General features: G+C 38.8%; 2 protein-coding genes and 1 non-coding gene across 11 annotated transcripts in view; 2 read left to right on the plus strand and 1 right to left on the minus strand.

Annotated features, from left to right (window-relative positions):
- The first annotated feature begins 1,527 nt into the window (after window positions 1–1,527).
- Window positions 1,528–5,284, plus strand: LOC122070798 (plant-specific TFIIB-related protein 1). The gene is made up of 3 exons (XM_042635025.1): window positions 1,528–2,237; window positions 3,433–3,591; window positions 3,824–5,284. Exons 1-3 carry the CDS (start codon window positions 1,623–1,625, stop codon window positions 4,697–4,699), a joined length of 1,650 nt encoding a protein of 549 aa, XP_042490959.1. The 5' UTR covers window positions 1,528–1,622; the 3' UTR covers window positions 4,700–5,284.
- Window positions 5,285–6,925: 1,641 nt separating this feature from the next.
- Window positions 6,926–6,999, plus strand: TRNAT-AGU. Its single transcript has one exon. It is a non-coding gene; the product is annotated as a tRNA-Thr (tRNA).
- A 1,692-nt stretch (window positions 7,000–8,691) lies between these two features.
- Window positions 8,692–17,823, minus strand: part of LOC122070793 (dehydrodolichyl diphosphate synthase complex subunit NUS1-like) — a 13,510-nt gene continuing 4,378 nt past the window's right edge. For 8 of the 9 annotated variants that reach the window (XM_042635005.1, XM_042635013.1, XM_042635010.1 and 5 more), the window contains 6 exons: window positions 13,800–14,088; window positions 13,307–13,368; window positions 12,305–12,494; window positions 12,098–12,194; window positions 10,926–11,008; window positions 8,692–9,034 (listed from right to left, as the gene is read on the minus strand). In XM_042635005.1, the coding sequence (XP_042490939.1) occupies window positions 9,027–9,034; window positions 10,926–11,008; window positions 12,098–12,194; window positions 12,305–12,494; window positions 13,307–13,368; window positions 13,800–14,088 (729 nt within the window). In that variant the 3' untranslated portion in view covers window positions 8,692–9,026. Of the gene's footprint in view, window positions 9,035–10,925; window positions 11,009–12,097; window positions 12,195–12,304; window positions 12,495–13,306; window positions 13,369–13,799; window positions 14,089–15,387; window positions 15,548–17,823 lie in introns of those variants that run through there. The other variant, XM_042635011.1, reaches the window with a different exon arrangement.

Below are 17,823 nucleotides of genomic sequence, written 5' to 3' on the forward strand. Positions count from 1 at the left end.
GAAACTTGTGGCCGAAATGGTAAATTTATTGGTTATTTCATTTTTACCTAAATCTGCAAAGTCTTCTTTGTCTATATTTTGGTGGTGCTTTGGTCTATTAATTATAAATTGTCATCCATTCGGTCAGTGTCTTTGCATTTTAATATATATTCATATAGGTTTGAAGCAAAGTCCATCAATAGTTCCCCTGGCTGGACTTCTATTTTAGTTCCATTAAATCCTGGAGTTGCATTTTTTTGTCATCAAAGAGGTGCATAAAGAGGGGCAGGACAGATGATCCAAGTTTCTCACTCACCCCCCCCCCCCTTTTTTCTTTTCTATTTTGTGAGGGGGGAGAGGAGGCAACAATTTTTATTAAGAATTATACAGATCTGTTTCAAGACCAGGTTTAAATGATTAATGGCAAAGGATATGTATCCACAAAACTTTAAGAATATTAAACAAAGCAGCCCCTTGCCAGCAAATGGGATTCATCTTCAGTTAGTGTGGTGGACAAGAGATTATAAAAAAGATGAAGCTTTAAAGTACATTCGTAAAGAGTTCTTACCCCCAGTTTAATCAGAGCAACTGAGCAAGAGATTTACTGGCATACCTAATTTTTGTTGTAAAAGAAACAAGAAAAGAAGAGCTCAAAACAAAGTTCATTTGGGTACTCTCAAAGGCCAAAGCTGTATACGCATATTTTAATGGAAAATGAAAATAATATTAAGAATGAACAATGAAAACTGCCCTATGTAAGCATAGAAAACCCATAAAATGAGAGGGATGAGACTCGAAGTTAGGAGAAAGATTTTTTCCACCGTGAGGAAAGTTCACCACAACATCTTAAGATTCACAAATCTTTACAGGGTCTTAGTATATTCTTCCAAATACATTACCACCCACATTTGAAGCCCTACGGCCAAAGGGACTACCCTTACTGTGGGTTAAGGAAAAAGTCGGTTTCAAAAGTTATTTTCTTAACTTTTGATTGGAATATGTTGTCATTTCTGTGCATGCAATTCTTTTAGTCACGAAGTAGAAGATTAACCTAATCATTATCATATAAGCTTTGAAAATTGATTGAAAAGTAATCACAAATTTAATTAGAACATTAAATTCCTAAAAACTTGTCCAACCAAATGTCAAGGTTTTTTACCTATTTAGAAGGGGATGGTGATCAAGCTATCAAAACCCTAATACACGGAACTTAATATAGAAGGAATACATGGTGATTGTTTGCTACATCACCTGTTGCTTCTTTGATCGTAGATCAGGCATCGCTCGTCCATTGTCTCTATAGGCCTATTTTAAGTTTTCTAGCATATTTACCAAGGTGGTGACCATTATGCTAAAAACCCTAATACATGATGACTAATGAATACGAGGAATACATCATGACCCATATGATTGAAACTTGATGACCAATACATAACACACATATGATTGAAAAACTTGTGATTGTTGAAATTTGATTTCTTAATACTCAAGTACTCTTTATTCATCCAACTATTCAGTGGGATAGCGACAATTCAGTGAATGCACACTATTTGACTTGAGAAGTAAATAGGAGTAATAAGAGTCCGTGAAAAGCCACCAAATAGTAAGCGTGGGAAGGATAGGAAGAAGGACGACTTTGAGATATGCGGTGCCCCTACTGCTCGGGGGCCCAAGGTCGCTGCACAACCACCGCGTTGGGACGGTCGGTGACGGAGTGCTGCTCTTGCGGGCGAGTGGTAGTGGAGCGACAGACACAGACCCATGATCTCTTCCTCCTGCGTGCTCAAGACTCCCCTCTCTGCCTTGTCACTTCTGACCTCTCTTCTCTCCCTTCTCCTGCTGCCGTGGGCGACACAAACGGCGACGACGAAGACCCTTTCCAGCCCACTGGCTTCATCACTGCTTTCTCCACATGGTCTCTCGAGTCCAGCCCTCTATTTGCTCGCTCTTCCCTCTCCTTTGCCGGCCATCTTGCTGAACTAGAGCGAGCCCTTGACTCTTCTTCTTCGTCATCCTCTTCGTCTACGAGCTCCTCCGGAACGGGTGGCGTTGTCGTTGTCGACAACCTTCGTGCTTATCTTCAGATCATCGACGTGTCTTCCATATTGGGTCTTGATTACGATATCTCTGATCACGCCTTTCAACTCTTCCGGGACTGTTCTTCTGCTACTTGTTTGAGGAATCGCAGTGTGGAAGCACTTGCTACTGCTGCTCTTGTTCAGGCTATCAGGGAGGCTCAGGAGCCTAGGACACTCCAGGTATTTCTCTTTCGGGCTTCCTGTTTGTTCTCTGTTGGTGTTAATAGGTTGTAATCCCCTGAACGTGTGAGTGTGCCTGTCTATGCGGTGATGGCGCACCCGCCCCAAAACACCCCGGGGTAGAGGGTTTTGTTGAAAATTGGGCTCCTTTTGTTTTATTCTTGTTTTGCTTAATTGGGTTGGCTTGGATTCGTTTAGTATGAAATGGGTCGCTGAAGGTTTGTGATTTGGTGATCAGGAATGAAGAATTAAAAAAAAAAACCTCATCAGAATCCTGTTCCGTAAGAAAGGGAGGAAGAATTGGGTCTACAAAGATTTGGTAGTTTAATTAACTATCAGCATTCTAGGCATTTCGTATCTTATTGGGGGAGTGGAAAGAGGGGGTTTTGGGAGTTGGTATAGTGAACTGGTAACTAATATTTGTTTGGTTGGGAGATGGTGTACCTGGATCTGTCATCTTATGGAGATTTCTGCTCCGGTTATTCCTTTCTAAATTTATTCTTGTTCTTATAATATTGTATCTAGGTTCTTATGTCTGTCCCCTAAGTTTGCATTGTCTCTTAGTTCTCCAGAATCTGTAAGGAGAATTTTTATATAATGTCTATTTTGGTGGATGTAATAATTTATGGATGAATTAATAAAGTAGGGAAAGCATATAGTTCCTTCCTGGAAACAATAAGCTCAGTTGTTCTTCGTATTGAGCCAGTTGTCAGTGACTTAATGATGGAAATGGTGGAATATTCTTACGACTAAATTTAGTTATCTTTTAGTGTCCTTTTCTGTTGTTCCTTTTCTAGTTCCAAGCTTCCATTCAAATCTCTGGAAGTTTCTTAATCAGTTCTCCTCATGTTTATGGTAATTCGTTGTATTTATTGATAGATCAGAGCATAGTGCTTCTCAGACCACCTTTCCTCGATGTATATCTTTGCCTTCCCTCATATTAGGGATTGGAGCAACTCTAGGGAAACCTAGGAGTTAGTTTAGGTTTCTTTAATTCCAAATGAACCAACTTAAAGTGTGGGGAAGGGTAATATCATTCGCATTGTGCCATATGGAAATGCTTGGTAGTGGATTCTAGCTCTTGAAGTAGCTGAACTAGTTGTTTTTTTCATATATAGTACAGAACAAACCTCCCTCCCTGTACTAATATCTGTTCTGGAACGTATCCAACTCTGTTTTCTGTTTGACAAAACAGGAAATCTCAATCGCCTCCAATGTTCCCCAAAAGGAGATTGGTAAATATATCAAGATATTGGGAGAAGCTCTGCAACTTAGTCAGCCCATTAACAGCAACTCTATATCTGTGCACATGCCAAGGTTTTGCACTCTCCTCCAACTCAACAAGTCAGCCCAGGTATTTACCAGGGAAAGAAGATTATGATTCAGAAAACTTCCTTCAATCTTCATTAAGGTTGGATAACTTGCAAGAGGGCTCAACTCTCCCTGGCTACAAAATCTCATCTTGGGAGGTTTTAAGTCAGTAGCCCATCGCTGGAATTTTCAACCTTTGCTCTTTATTTGCTTTGTTAATGGACTATTTGAAGTTTTTAAACTCACAATGAAGCTTCAATCTCTAACTTTCTCAGGAACTGGCTACTCACATTGGTGAGGTGGTGATCAACAAATGCTTCTGCACCCGCCGCAATCCAATTAGCATCTCTGCAGCTGCAATCTATCTGGCATGCCAGTTAGAAGACAAACGCAAGACCCAGGCAGAGATCTGCAAAGTGACAGGTCTCACTGAGGTCACTCTGAGGAAAGTCTACAAGGAGCTGCTAGAAAACTGGGATGATCTTCTTCCATCTAACTACACTCCTGCTGTCCCCCCAGAGAAAGCATTTCCTACAACTTCAATCACCTCAGGCCGGTCATCAGCTCCTAGAACAGACCTAGCTGATGTTGCTGCCTTGTTGGACAAAGATAAGCAAGCTGATATTACCATACCTAATAAGTCATCTGAGTTTTCAGAGACAGATCATCAAGCTAGAAGCAAAGAAGAGACTGAAAGTAAAGGCAGTTCTCGAGTACCCCATCCTAGTTCAGCACCATATGGAGTGGGGAACACAGAACGGGTGTTGAATATTGCGACAAACATTTGGCAGCCCCAGATTCCACTTGGTACACCTGGTTCTCGGCCAACAGGTGAGAGGAATCAGATTTCTGGTCGAGGTATTGACATCAATGAGGCTCAGCTTAGCACTTCAGACCTTGAGGAGAAGGTTGATAGAGATGCTAAGGCTGGTATAAGTTCTCAAAGGCCAAGCCCATTTTGCAGTCCCCAAGCCTCAGGTGGGAGCTCAAGTACATGGCAGTTTCATTCTCCTCCTGTGACAAGGCCACCTCTTTATGCTCAGTTTGTGCAGAAACCTCAGATAATGCCAGGTTTTCCAGAACCCCAAGGGACTGGGAGTCAAAAGGGCAGTGAGAAAGCAGACCGGGGTGGAGATACTGAGAGACAATAGCCTCAAGGCTCTGAGTATCTAATAGGGATTTTTATCATGTTTGGGGCCGCCTGCAGATGAGTGTTCAATTTGTTCTTCAAAGCTGAGGGCTTATCTAGTAAAACAGTTTTAGAGCGTCTGCTCTCATAACAAGGATTGGAGGCTTTTAGTGAGGAAAATGTTTAATTGTTTGGCAGATGAGAAGCAGTTACGTAGAAGCTTATGAAGTCAAAGCACTAACTTCTAATGCTTGCCTGGGACTGTCCTATAGCCCCTTCGGACGGAGGCATGAACCACAGTATTTCTTAGGAACAGGATTCTAACGAGCCCTAAGAAGGCACCAACCAAGTAGCCTCCTTTGAAACTTCAGAACCAGCCAGGATTTCCCTCAGAAGAGGTGTTCGCTCTACAGGGTGGTCGTAGATCATGTAGTTGAGATGTGATGTCCGGTCACTCACATCATCTTTTTTTATCGGTTGCAATTTGTTTTCTCACATTCAGGAACCCTTGTAAGATTTTTTGTATAATGTCCAATAACAGTATCAACCATTTCTTTGGAAGGTTTTATTATTATTTTTTGGTGAACAAGGTTTAAAATCTTTGATACACAGGTGGCTAAATTTCTTGGTTTTTTGAATTGCGGATTTGGATGGAACCAAAATGCATCAGTTGCTTGCATTACTCTTGAATCCTGATTCTTGATTAAACTAACTGGATTTTGTTTTCCTGGTAGCAGCTGAATTCTGAAGTCTAGATGATGGAGGCCCAAAGTCTGGACATTTTATGTGTCATAATTCACTGCTGAGTTGTGTCTGAGACCTGGTAGATTGAAACTATTCCCTTTCAAATGACAAAAGTTTTGAAAATTAATCTGTGGATAAAGACACTGTGAAAAGCCTTATATATGGTGAATCAAAAATTGATATAGGCTTTCAAATTTGGTATGTGGCCTATTTATTGGTTTTTTACATTCCAATGGTCAAAATGAACAAATGACAGATTTCACAAGGCATAAATGGCCAGGCGTCGATGTCTCCTAGTTGAGCTGCAGGGGGCAACCTTTTCCCTTCAATAAAATTCTCCCTATTGTTGTTGGGATGGAACTACCCATAGCCAAAGTTGAGTGCATGATCCACCCCCATCAAGCTTGGTGTCTTTGGCTCTATCTCTCTTCCAAAATTAGAATCAGAAGTGAGCATATTGTCTGCAATTCGTGCAGGACTTGATCAGTACAATTTCGCATTCACCATCTTTGCTTAGTTTCTGAAAGAACCTTCTGATCGATAAAGGAACTTTGCTAGCCTATTCCATTTAACAAACATGGAACAAGTTGATAATGAGCAAAGTTGCTTGGGACCCTTCCTACATCCTGCTATTATATAATAATGGTGCAGGGAGGCAAGCAACCTGACATTCCCATCCTCCACAAGGTCCTCCATGATCACTAGCTCTCTTTTCTTTCTAATTTTGTGCTTAGGTATCCTTAAAAGTTCACATTGAACACTCACATCTGATGTGGGATTAGTTGCTATCGCGAAACTGGACTGCTGGTTGTGTGCTGTGTTACTGAACAAAGGGCCAGGTAATCAGCAAGCGTACATTGGATCCCAGAAGACGTCTTTGGCATTTGAGGCTGAGATTAGAGCGATTGGAGCTGCCATCACATTGTGCAAGGAGTTGCATCTGGAGTATTGCTCTGAACGTTGGATGATCTACGATGGAACGTTTTAAACCTGGCTTTGGCTGATGTTTCCTCTACTTTTTATATTAATACCAGTTTGTGTTCTATAGACTACTCTATTACTTATCACTTACATAGGAACATGGTTCAACCTGCTCATAGACTAGCTCATTTATCCACTAGGATCAGTAGTCAGGGTTTTTTTTTAAATGTTTATCTGGATTGTGAGATCTTGTTTCTTTCTTAATTAGTGTACGTTGCTTTCATGAAAAGGAAAAAAAAAAGGTTGATTAAAGTACAGACCCAGATCCTCTCCACCCTATAGGCGCCCAATATGCATGACGGCTGGAGCACCTCGCATGCACCCCAACACATGGGCATCACCCAAAGGGGCTCCCACCCATAGCAGTAAGGTTTCCACTTGTTGGCAACAGAGACCAGAAAATGAATTCGCTGTTGGGTTTATGGGCGGTTATGTGTATGAACAGTGATCTGCACAAAGAAGAATTAAGGAAATTGATCTAAATATATAATCTATATTACTTTATTTTTTAGTGTTAACATCAGCTTTCATAGCTCAGTTGGTTAGAGCACCCGTTTAGTAAGCGGGAGGTCTTGAGTTCAACTCTCAATGAAAGCAATTTTAATTTTTAGAATAATGCTCCCTGTAGACCTTGCCTCCCATTCCCTTTATTCCCTTACTTTTAAACAAGTTATACATAAATAATATTTTTCAGAAATTCATGCATATGTTTAATACATATTTAATACTATTGCTATGTAAAAATTTAAGAACAAAAATACGGGTTTGTTTTGGTATCAAGATTGAACTAAAACTGGTTATTTACAACTAAATTCTAATATTCCATACTCTCATGAACACCTAAATCCAATCTAGCTTTTCTTAAGTTTAATCATGTCTATCATAGCCAATGTTGATACGTGATTCATCAACCACTTTCTATCATAGTAAATAATAGCATATATTTGTCAAAATAATAATAATAATAATATAATGGCATGTGGATAACATTTAACAAATTAAAATACATCATTATATTATCTTATCAAACAAGAAAATCATAACAACCCCTACTGATGTGGATCCGTATTAAAACAATCAGATCGGTATAGTCCATTAGATATTAATAATTCAATCGTAATAACAACGTACATTCATAATTAAGTAAATTTTAAATTGGATGACAAAATTATAATTAAGTAGACTTAATAGGTCAATGGATAGGAACATAAGGGTGGACATATAAGGTTCTTGATTAATAGATTTTGGATATTAAATAAATGATAGGTAATAAAGGAGAGAGTGAGAGACAATATGAAAAGAGGGGATGGAATTAATAAAATAAAAAGGGAGACGCATGTCATCCACATTTTTTCTCATAATTGATAAACCTATGAAAAATGAGAAGTATCGTTTTGACTTTTGGGGTTAAGGTTTTTTTTTTTGGTTCCCAAACTAAACATATTAATAAGAATAAAACATATTATACGAGTTTAAAACACATATAATACAGGGTACTCATAAAATACGAGTATAATGTGATTTTTTTGGATTTATACGCCAAATTATGACTTTTCGATTGAAACATTCGTACCAACTATGGTACAACATCAGAAGAAGAAAATCCCATAAAAGAAGAACTTTGGATTCAGTACCAGAATCATTGGTTCAAAAGCCATTCTTGAAGTTTCATTTCAAAAACAAGATCGCAAAGAATCCATCAACTGGATTAAGGTCCGAGCTGCTACTTTTGCTACCAAACTAGATTGAGAGCTAGCATGTTAGTGTCATGGGATAGACTTGATACATACCACACAAAAAGTTGAAATAAGAGTTTTAATATCAAGCAATGAGGAAAGAACTCCCATGGTCAATCACCAAAAGTGTTCAGCCTCCAGTCACTGCACCAACTGATCATCATCCACAGATTTCTACTTTGATCACATTCAATCATTTCAAACAGAAGATTCATTAAAAGCACAACCAATTCCTCCAATGCTCATGTATCAGGATTCAGGATCAAAAGCTCCATCCTAGATTAATATAACAGCACCAAATGGGGGCAAGGAAGGCCATAATGTAGGTTCTGATGAACGACTGGAGTGAATCTCCACCTCGATGCATTAGGCCAGAAACATTTTCAAACATCACATCAAAAGTGAGAATCTGATGCTAGTGTTCAAATCTTTGAAAGAATTTTATATGGTTTTGAATAAAGTATTTTCTGAAAATTATATAATTTCTTTTCCCAAATGACATAAAACCCAAAGTCAGTCGATGCTTGTTAAGATGCAAGTAAGAAATGATATATAACAGAAAATTCATTATATTATTTAAGAATAAAGTGCTAGGGCAGATGCCAATAAAGGATGCTGACCATATAAACACCACTTAAGTAAATAACCCATTGGGAAAGATAACCAATTGTTTTCCCCTCGTGAAATTAATAAATGGAAATGGTTACAAACCAAAATGGGCAAGATGAGCCAGTTCCACTTCTAGCCTCATTATTTCCCGAAAAACTTTAGCTTCACAAGGGTGCAACCAGGGATACTTCGATGTTTCCTTTGATCACTGTCCCATTATTTATCTTTTACCATCTGATCCAACAGAATTTCTTGAATGCACCATTATCAGTGTTCACCTCAGGAACCTGAAGTCACATAAACATATGACATAATTACATAAACCAATATATATATATATATATAATAAATTGATATTTCTTCAATTGAAGCTCACCTGTGAAATTTATGCTAATCAAATAAGTAGTCTGATGCAACTAAAATAAAATTTAGGCAACTGTTGCAAAGGACAATCAAATTGAGGGGTTTCAATTCCAACACCAGAAGATATTCCATTGAGTCAGCATCAAGCAGGTTTTGTCCTGCTGGGCTACAGCTCAACCTGAATAGCTACAAATAACTGCTAGCAGGGAGTGAGCAGTCTTCCACAACCCCCAAAACACATACTTTTTATAAACCTTATATAAATAGCAAGGACGATGCTTGCTTTCAACACTACTTTTAATTTCCATGCTACCTCTGTTTTTCTTTGTTATCACAAAGTTTTGCCATAGGAAGAAAGGAGTGCAGATAATGGGTCTGCAACCTATCCACTTTAGTTACACGTGCCATAGTTATATTGATCACCTTAAATGAAACAAAATAAAATAAAAATAAAAAAATAAAGAGAAAAAGGAGTGCTACATGTTTGTATTTACTGTTTTACAAGGTATGTCATCCTGATTTTCTCCATCCTAATCCAAAACCGCTCAGAAACTCACCTAAACCACACATTGGCCAGACCTTGGAGGGGGGTCTTGGGGCCTATAATGAGTGAAGGGGAACCCTCTTTGGTGCATCTTTTGGGGTGTGGACTGGACCATTGATAAGTGGTATCTAGCCAACCCAAAGGCACTGGGTATGTGGGTTCGGGGCCACTGCTGTGTGGATCCTACATGGGGGTGTGGGTCCCCCTGGTGAGAGGCCAGGGATTGAGCAAGGGAGCTGTCATGGTCTCGTAAATCCCATGCCTCCAATTCCCACATTGGCTAGTCTTTGGGGGTCTAGGGGCATATAAGCAGAGAGAGGGAACCCCCCCCCCCTTCAAATAGGTGCATTTTTTGGGGGTGTGGACTGGACCCGTGACAAATATAAGAAACATCTAAGTTGGTTGAAGTGTTGAAAGACGTTATTTGTTATTATTTTAGATAGTTGATTCAAAGAATATTCATCCTCCTAAATTGAACTTGAAAGAAGGCCAAATCCTCCAGTTCATGTGACAAACGAATAGTCTTCCTCAAGGTTTGGTAAAGAGCATAAAGCTTTGATGTGTAAAATCAGCTTATGATGATAAAAGTAGGGGAAAAGGTTCTCTGAGCCACCAGGGGAGGGTATGCTAGCACCCTCTCTCTCCTTCTCATATGAAATGACATCACTGCCCTCCAGTACGAAACCGTTCCACTGCGCTTCATTGGTGCACTCTTCTATGCCGCTTGCTCAAAGAACCCTCTCCCTAAAACTTAAAACCGGGTTTATATGGCTAGAGCATTAATATGTTACTTCTTGACTATTCTATAAATCAACGGATTTTTTGTAGTGTAGTCTCATGAGCATAACTTTCAAAGATGGCTGATAAGGTCCTCCATATACCTTTCCTGCGGAGGCCCCAACTAGAAATAGATAAGGGCCATAACACGGTGCAAGTTCCGCTTCCACATGGTCCTATAAGGGATAGGTCGGGAATGGTTCCAACCTTTGGCATTTTTTACAAAGGTGGTTGCTCTCAAGACAAGAACCCAAGCTTTCGACCATTTCTCCAAGCAACAACCCCTCTATGTAATCTAGGTGAACAAAATAAGTGATCCTCATATTATTGTAAGAGAAGGTAATAGCTACAAAGAGGAGAAGTGTAATATAGAGACAGGAAGGATGTAGATAGTCTTCTAATCAACATTAAAGCATTTTTATTTCATCAGAAAAAAAAAAATGTACAGCATTTTTCCGTTGATCAAAGAGGTGGAGAGAAACATAAACACTTACCATAGTTCTGGCGCACCATTGTGAACTTGCAAATTGATTTTATGATGGCACCATATTTCATGTGTTTCAATGGTCCCATATGTCTGTAACACACAAAGCAAAATCAAAATTGTCACATTGAATAGAAGGGAACATTTCAAGAATGCATATTTTCATGAAAAATACAGAGATTTACAATCTCTGACATTGAACATGATTTTTTACAAAAGAAAAAAAAGAAAGAAAAAAAAAAGTCATCAAGGAGAATTAAATTTGAGTTACCATTATATCATTCAGCCCATGAATCCATGATGGTATGACCACTGTTTACACTGGGTAAACTGGGAAGACAAAACCAGCCACTCCTATGGGTTAAGGGTAAGGTCTGGGGTTAAAGGAAAGGGCCCATTCATATATAGCAGGTGGGGCAGTTTAGGGTCGAACATTAGTGCCTGGTTAGGCATTTGTGAAATCCATCCCAAACCTAATTTGTTGAAAAACCCATCTAGACCTGATCCAAACTAACCTGTTGAAAAAACTATCCACACCTGCTTTGAGAAGAAGATTATATCAGCTAAATTGAGTAGGGGTGTAAATTTAATCTTAAACAAGTTTTCAAACAATATCAATAGATATCTGGAATGCATTATAACAGATAATTAGGAATTTTAGATATTAAAATGATATTTCAGTGACTCCTAGGATTCTAAATTCATGAGCAAGCAACCTTACTATATACCATATCTTAAAAGCCCCAGAATAATAGGTTCGGATTGAGTAATTGAGTAAAATTTATGAATCTCTCACCAAACTCAACTAGTCAATCAATTCTCAAGTTCCTTATACTGAGATAAATTCTGCTTGATTGAGTTACAAGTTTTGAACCATGAAAATAGAGCACGAGATTGAGAATTACAGGTTTTGAAGGAGCTTTATCTGGCAATGGTTCAAATGGATAAATTCAACAATATGACAGCATCTCAGCCACTCAATACTGTGGATCCCACTCCTTTACATGGTGAGGCTCACCGTGTTGAGCAGCTGAGGTACTGTGATCTTGCTGTAGTAGGGCTAGCATTTCTGTACAGTATAATAATGGGCAGCATGCAGAGAACTGAGGCTTCTTTGGAACATCATCACATGGTGAAGTCACTGGGAAAAACATTAGAACACACAATTGAGGCAGTACTCACTCAATCTCTGTGTACCGCAATCTCCATGCAGGGAATCCAAAGTGGCACCTTGTAGGCCCATATACTAGAAGAAGGTCAGGTTCTGGTCCCCCAAAACCTGACACAAAAGGAAAATAATGCCTAAAAATGTCAGATTTAAGAAGGAAACATTCGTTAAAATGGGGAATACGTATGCTGATTGAGCATATTGGAACATGAAAAACAAACCAATGGCTCCCAGTGCATTGGTCATTTCAGGTTCTGTGAAGACTGGCTCCTGATCTCCATCAGCACATTTTAAATACTTGGAACAAAGAAAGCTAGCTGCTTTAGCTGCCCCCTCTTTCCCATCAGAGAAGGAAACAAATTCCAAAACCATATGCTTTTTTTCTAGAAATAAATTCCTTTCATCAGCTACCTGTGTAAAAAAGGCATGAAGTTCATGAGAACTTTGGTAATTGCAGACTTAGAGAGGACATCTTAATATCACAACAATAGACTAATATATATATATATATATATATGTGTGTGTGTGTGTGTGTGTGTGTGCGTGTGTGTGTGCCTTCTGAAAATAGCAGGACAGAAAACATTAAACTGGTATGCATCTCTTTCTATGTCTCTCTCTCCCCCCTCCCCCTCTTGTTTCAGCACCACAGCCACTACATGGTACAAATTGCGTGCCTACTCACCTAAAGAAGCTAACCCACCTTTTGTAGTGCATGCATGCATGCACACACGCTACACAATGAGTATGACTAAGGGCTAGAAACAAGCAAAGGATAACTATATACTTTGTCCTAATAAGACCATTTATAAGAATTCTTTTGTTATCACAACTGAGAGAACTAATTAAGATAACAGCAATTAATGTAACTCCTACCAAAATGCCAAGACATTAGTCTCTGTCAGGAGAGTCACTTTGTCAACCAAAAAGTTAGGAAGGCAAAGAGTCTTTAAAGCCCATTCACAACCAGAATTAAAAATAAAAAGTAAAAAAATAAAAGACCCAGGCAAGTAATCAATGGACATGAAAGACCAATTGATTTTTCCAACTAACATTCAACACAAATGTATGAATTTGAAACGAAGTTAGTTATCCGTGGTTAATATATTATGAAGGGAATAAATTATGTGAAGTCCTTCAAATGACCAAACTTCTGGCTAAGGGTTCAAGTGAGCCTTGGAATCAAAAGTTGCTCTAGGATGAAATGTTGAACAAGAAAGCACTACCTCCAATGGCCTTGCATCACCCAATTTCTTCAAAATAATCTTCTTTGAGCCCTTCAGAACTCCTAAGAAAAAAAAGAGAGTAAAAATTAAATGATGTGCAAAACAAACACACACACACACATTTATCGTTGACAGGTAACTAGATCTGCCTTGTGGCAGGTCAGATGGAGCTGAAATTTTGTGGACACATAGAACCCAAGGTCTTCCGCTCACATGCCAAATTTCATACCAATCCAAGTTTGTAAGTAGCAAAACAAGTAAGTGAGAATTCGGGACTACCAAGAGAGAGCACATATTAATTTTGACATGTGGCTAGTCAAACCATTCCCTAGATATCCAACAGTCAGATTTTCCCCATCATTCTTTCAAATGGCAAAACTAAGTGTGCCCATTAAGGAGATTCTTTCCTAAATGGATGTGTGGAAAAACCTTTTGATGCGTAGGTATATATATGGCCAATAAAAGCAATACAACATCTTACATTTGTCCCTACCTTCCATATCGTAGAGGCAAACATGCTTGACACCTATATCTGACAACCAGCTCAAGAGCTCAACAACCCTCAAAGTGTGTCGGGCTTCTTCACTGTCTATCACAATGGCTAGATATCGAAGGTTACTTAGATTGAGTACTCTGTACCTCCTCAATAGCCCGCTTGCAATAAGATAGCTTTGCAGCATAAGACCTATACCCTTCCCAAGATACCATATGCTGATTGCAAGATGTAGCAAATGCCAGAGTAGTCGAAGCAAAAGCTTAACTAAATTCCACACACAGGATGCCTGCACTTTCCACAAAAGCCACAGTGAGAATCCTATTCAAATGGTGTGGAATACAAACAGCCAGCTTCTCAGTAAGGCATTTAATGTAATATAGAGAAAAAAAGGTCCCTTTGCTTTACTGCATTCATGTAGATATATGAGTAGCAGATTTTGACTGCAAACAGTTCTGGAGAGAAGGATTCTTCTTGAAAATGGCAGTAAACTCTAGGCATGTCTAACAAAAATAATACTTGCGTACACGACCTTGGATTAAATAATAGGATATTTATGAATTTCATTATAAGGGGAATAGATAAGCATAATGTGTTGTTTTCCCCACTTAATGGCTTTCTACACAAAATATAATATTGATTAATGCACAGTAGACATGAATTTTTGTATTCAACAAAGAGGAACCCACGGGATCACAAGCCTTGCAACAGGATCTATGGAATGGTGAATATCATATTTCAAAATGGGCATATCATCCGTCAAGATAACCCCATACAACATAGTCGATCTAAGGTTGGTCCATATATGGCAGTGACTCAGATCCAGCTCGAGTTCAGAGCAAGTTCATTTTGAAGCCCATCCCACCATGTTATTTTTTCTTTCTTTGCTTTTAGGTAAGGAGGGTTGTGTGATTGGGGAAAACTTTTATTTTCTGGCTCATCGACAGCGTAACAGAGAAGGAATATTCTGTAAGGTCCTTACCCCAAATATAAGAAAAATGTACTCAAAGCTGATTCAACATTAAATTAAAATCCAAAACAAAACAAACAAAATGAGAAACTGAAACGATTAATACAACTGATAGACAGCTATTGAACTGTTTTTTTTTTTTAATAGGTAAGCCCCAAGGAGAGTTGAACCCTTGACCTCTTTATTGTGAGGAGTAGGTCTTTGCTAACTGAGTGATGTAGGGGGGGTTCCTAGGTGACTAGGTCTCCTACAAGATTAACTAACTAGGTAGGGTTAACTCAAGGGGCTTAGGTAAATAAGACCAAAGAATCTCAACGAACACGATTAAGCATGCAAGATAAAGTGAGACTAATAAACAAAGTAGTCAAAAGCAATATTAATCTAGACGGAAAAACACATAAATTCTTACTCAAGTTTCAAGTGGGGGCATGGGGAAGGGAACAAACGACATACGAATATTAGGTTCAGCACAAATCCATCTAGACACCCAAAATAGATATGCAAACAATCGATAAAATAGGCATAAACAAGGGGCAAAGGCAGGCTTCAACGTCAATGGGTTGCAATATATATAATAGGGATTAAGGGAGGTGGGGAGGGTTTAGTTTAATACTTTACCATACTGCTATTCAGATCTGAGGAGAGAAGAAGAGATCAAGGTCCTCCAAAATAAAGAGGTTGTAGTTCACTTTTAGTTGAAGAAGATACATCCAGCCGATTGTAGAGAGAGTAGCAGCAGTGATGTAAAGGCAGCAGTGTGCAGCGGCAGCAGTATTGTAACGGCAGTAACACGTAGCAGCAGCAGTGATGTAGAGGCAGCAGGTGCAGCAGAGCAGTTTTGTACCGGCAGAAATATGTTGCAGCAGCAGTCGGGTAAGGCAGCAGGTGTAGCAGTAATAACGCAGCAGCAGGTGCAGCAGTAAGTAATAACGCAGCAGCAGAAAAAAAAGAAAAGAAATAAGACTGAAAAGAAGGAGAGGCAGGCGAGACAAGAAAGCAGAGAGAAGAGAGAGCTGAGAGAGTAAGGGAGGAAAGAGGCGAGAGAGAAGGTGAGAAAAGTCGAGATTGAGAGAGAGAGAGAACCGTGAGAGGGGTGGGGATTTGCTCTTGGCTTTTTTTCTTTCAATTAACATTCATTGAAAATAAACAATGGCCAATGGCCTTACACTTAAAGAGAATAAACTTCCAAAAATAAAAAGATACTTAGAAACTCAATTGCATGAAATAAAAACTACCTAATAGATCAATATAAAGAAATCTTAGTTTCCTAATTGTGTAAGACAATCAAATATCACTAGATTTAAAGCAAAGTACTAGAATCAAATAAGATTTGGTGGGGTCTACAAAATCTTCTAAGATCTTCTAAAAATCTGGATCGATCTTGGGACCCACAAGATCTTCTAAAATCTTCTAAGATCTTCTAAAATCTGGATCGAGCTTGGGGCCCACAAGATCTTCTTCTTTCTATTCTTCCAGCCACAAAGATGGCTGCTTCTTCTTCTTCTTGCGCCTGTACACTTTGATGTCCCCATCACTGAGCTTCCCCCCTGCTCTCTTGAACTGTTTGTCACCCCCTACAACTCCATTTGACATGAAAAGGTGTCTTGATGTAGATCCAAGGTTCAAATTACAGTACATGCACAAGAAGAAAAGGCAGCAGCCTAGCCATCAAGCCAGCCTCTTTGTCCACTTACGGTTCAAGCTCAGGCCCAACTCTTGGGCCAGGTTTAGGCCCATTATGGAACCCTCTTTACGCCTTGCATAGGAGATTATTAGGAGATCTTATTTTGTTGGTTGTTTCTATTTTTATTACTAAATGTTTGGTAGTAGATAGTTCCTATTATGATAGTCACTGATTTTGGAGTCTCTAGAGGACTTCTATTTCTGTGATAAAACTAAAGTTATTAATAAGAGGAGCGGGGCTATAGTGCCCCACGATTTTTGAACCCTAAATACTATGTTGCTTTGCAGCAATTTTCTGTGTGAAACAGGTGACTGCGAGAGACACTAAGCTATCCAGTGGGAAGCTGGACAGACTGGTTGAGGCTTTGGGGGAGATATCTGAGTCCTATCTTTTTTTTTGCCTTCTTCTTCCTTAATCTCTTTTCTAGTTGTGAAACTACAGGTACGCATATCAATTCTGTTTCATGTTGAATGCTTCTGTTTTAATATTGTTTGAGGAATTTTTATGCTACAGTACATGCTGCCATTACAAGTGTTGTTATTACAAGCCTACGGTTGCTATTTCTGTCATTCATGCCCAGCAACAGTAGGGTAAATTCAACATTTGACCATCAGCTTTGTGCTGAGTTTTGAAGTCTTTAATAGATATCCCTAACCCTCCTACCGTTGAAGTAGTAGATTGATCTGGCCTACGCTTGGAAGAACACCATCAGCATTTATTTTGTGTTTTAGTTACTATTTTCATGAGGCTGCTGGTTTATATTTCCTGGCCATTGGATTAAGATGAGTTTTATGTGAGAATGGGTTGTTAGTTTGATGATAATCTGCTATGTTAATGTGAAGTTACAGCAATGTTTCTAAATCTGTAACCAGTTGATATTTTCATATTCCTGTCAATAACTTTGAATCCAGTTGGTGGATCTGCACCTAACTTTGAGGATTTGAAGTTCTAGTAATTGACTATGCTTGGTAGGAGTTTGGGATTGATCTGAACTCTAGATAAGTGATTACTTGTGTTGAATACCCTGCTGGTTTCAGTCCTATGATTCTGCTTGTGGGTGGGATACTGGAACCTAACTGCTGTTGAGTCTTATCACATTATGTCTTAGGTGAAGGTCCTATTAAGTTGCGTCAGTTCATAGGGGTATAACTGCAATTTTCTTTTATATTTTTGTCCTACTATGTAAAGTACACTTAAGTAATAGGCTTTAGTGTGGACCCTGTTCTTTATAGTAATTTCTCTTTTTATATTAATATAAGTAGTTCCCCCCACCCATGGCATTTACTATATTTATTTTTACTAAATCAAAATTTATGATGCTCAAACAATTATAGATCCAATGTCACATTCAATAAAGATTTATGATACAA

Source organism: Macadamia integrifolia, unplaced genomic scaffold, assembly GCF_013358625.1.
Source record: "Macadamia integrifolia cultivar HAES 741 unplaced genomic scaffold, SCU_Mint_v3 scaffold_110A, whole genome shotgun sequence".
Taxonomy (NCBI): Eukaryota; Viridiplantae; Streptophyta; class Magnoliopsida; order Proteales; family Proteaceae; genus Macadamia; species Macadamia integrifolia.

Bases quoted from the DNA above. Each gene is read 5' to 3' on its own strand.
- LOC122070798 (XM_042635025.1), top strand. From the start codon at position 1,623: ATGCGGTGCCCCTACTGCTCGGGGGCCCAAGGTCGCTGCACAACCACC. The intron at 2,238-3,432 runs GTATTTCTCTTT...TTGACAAAACAG, and splicing joins AGGAGCCTAGGACACTCCAG to GAAATCTCAATCGCCTCCAA. The intron at 3,592-3,823 runs GTATTTACCAGG...TAACTTTCTCAG, and splicing joins AACTCAACAAGTCAGCCCAG to GAACTGGCTACTCACATTGG.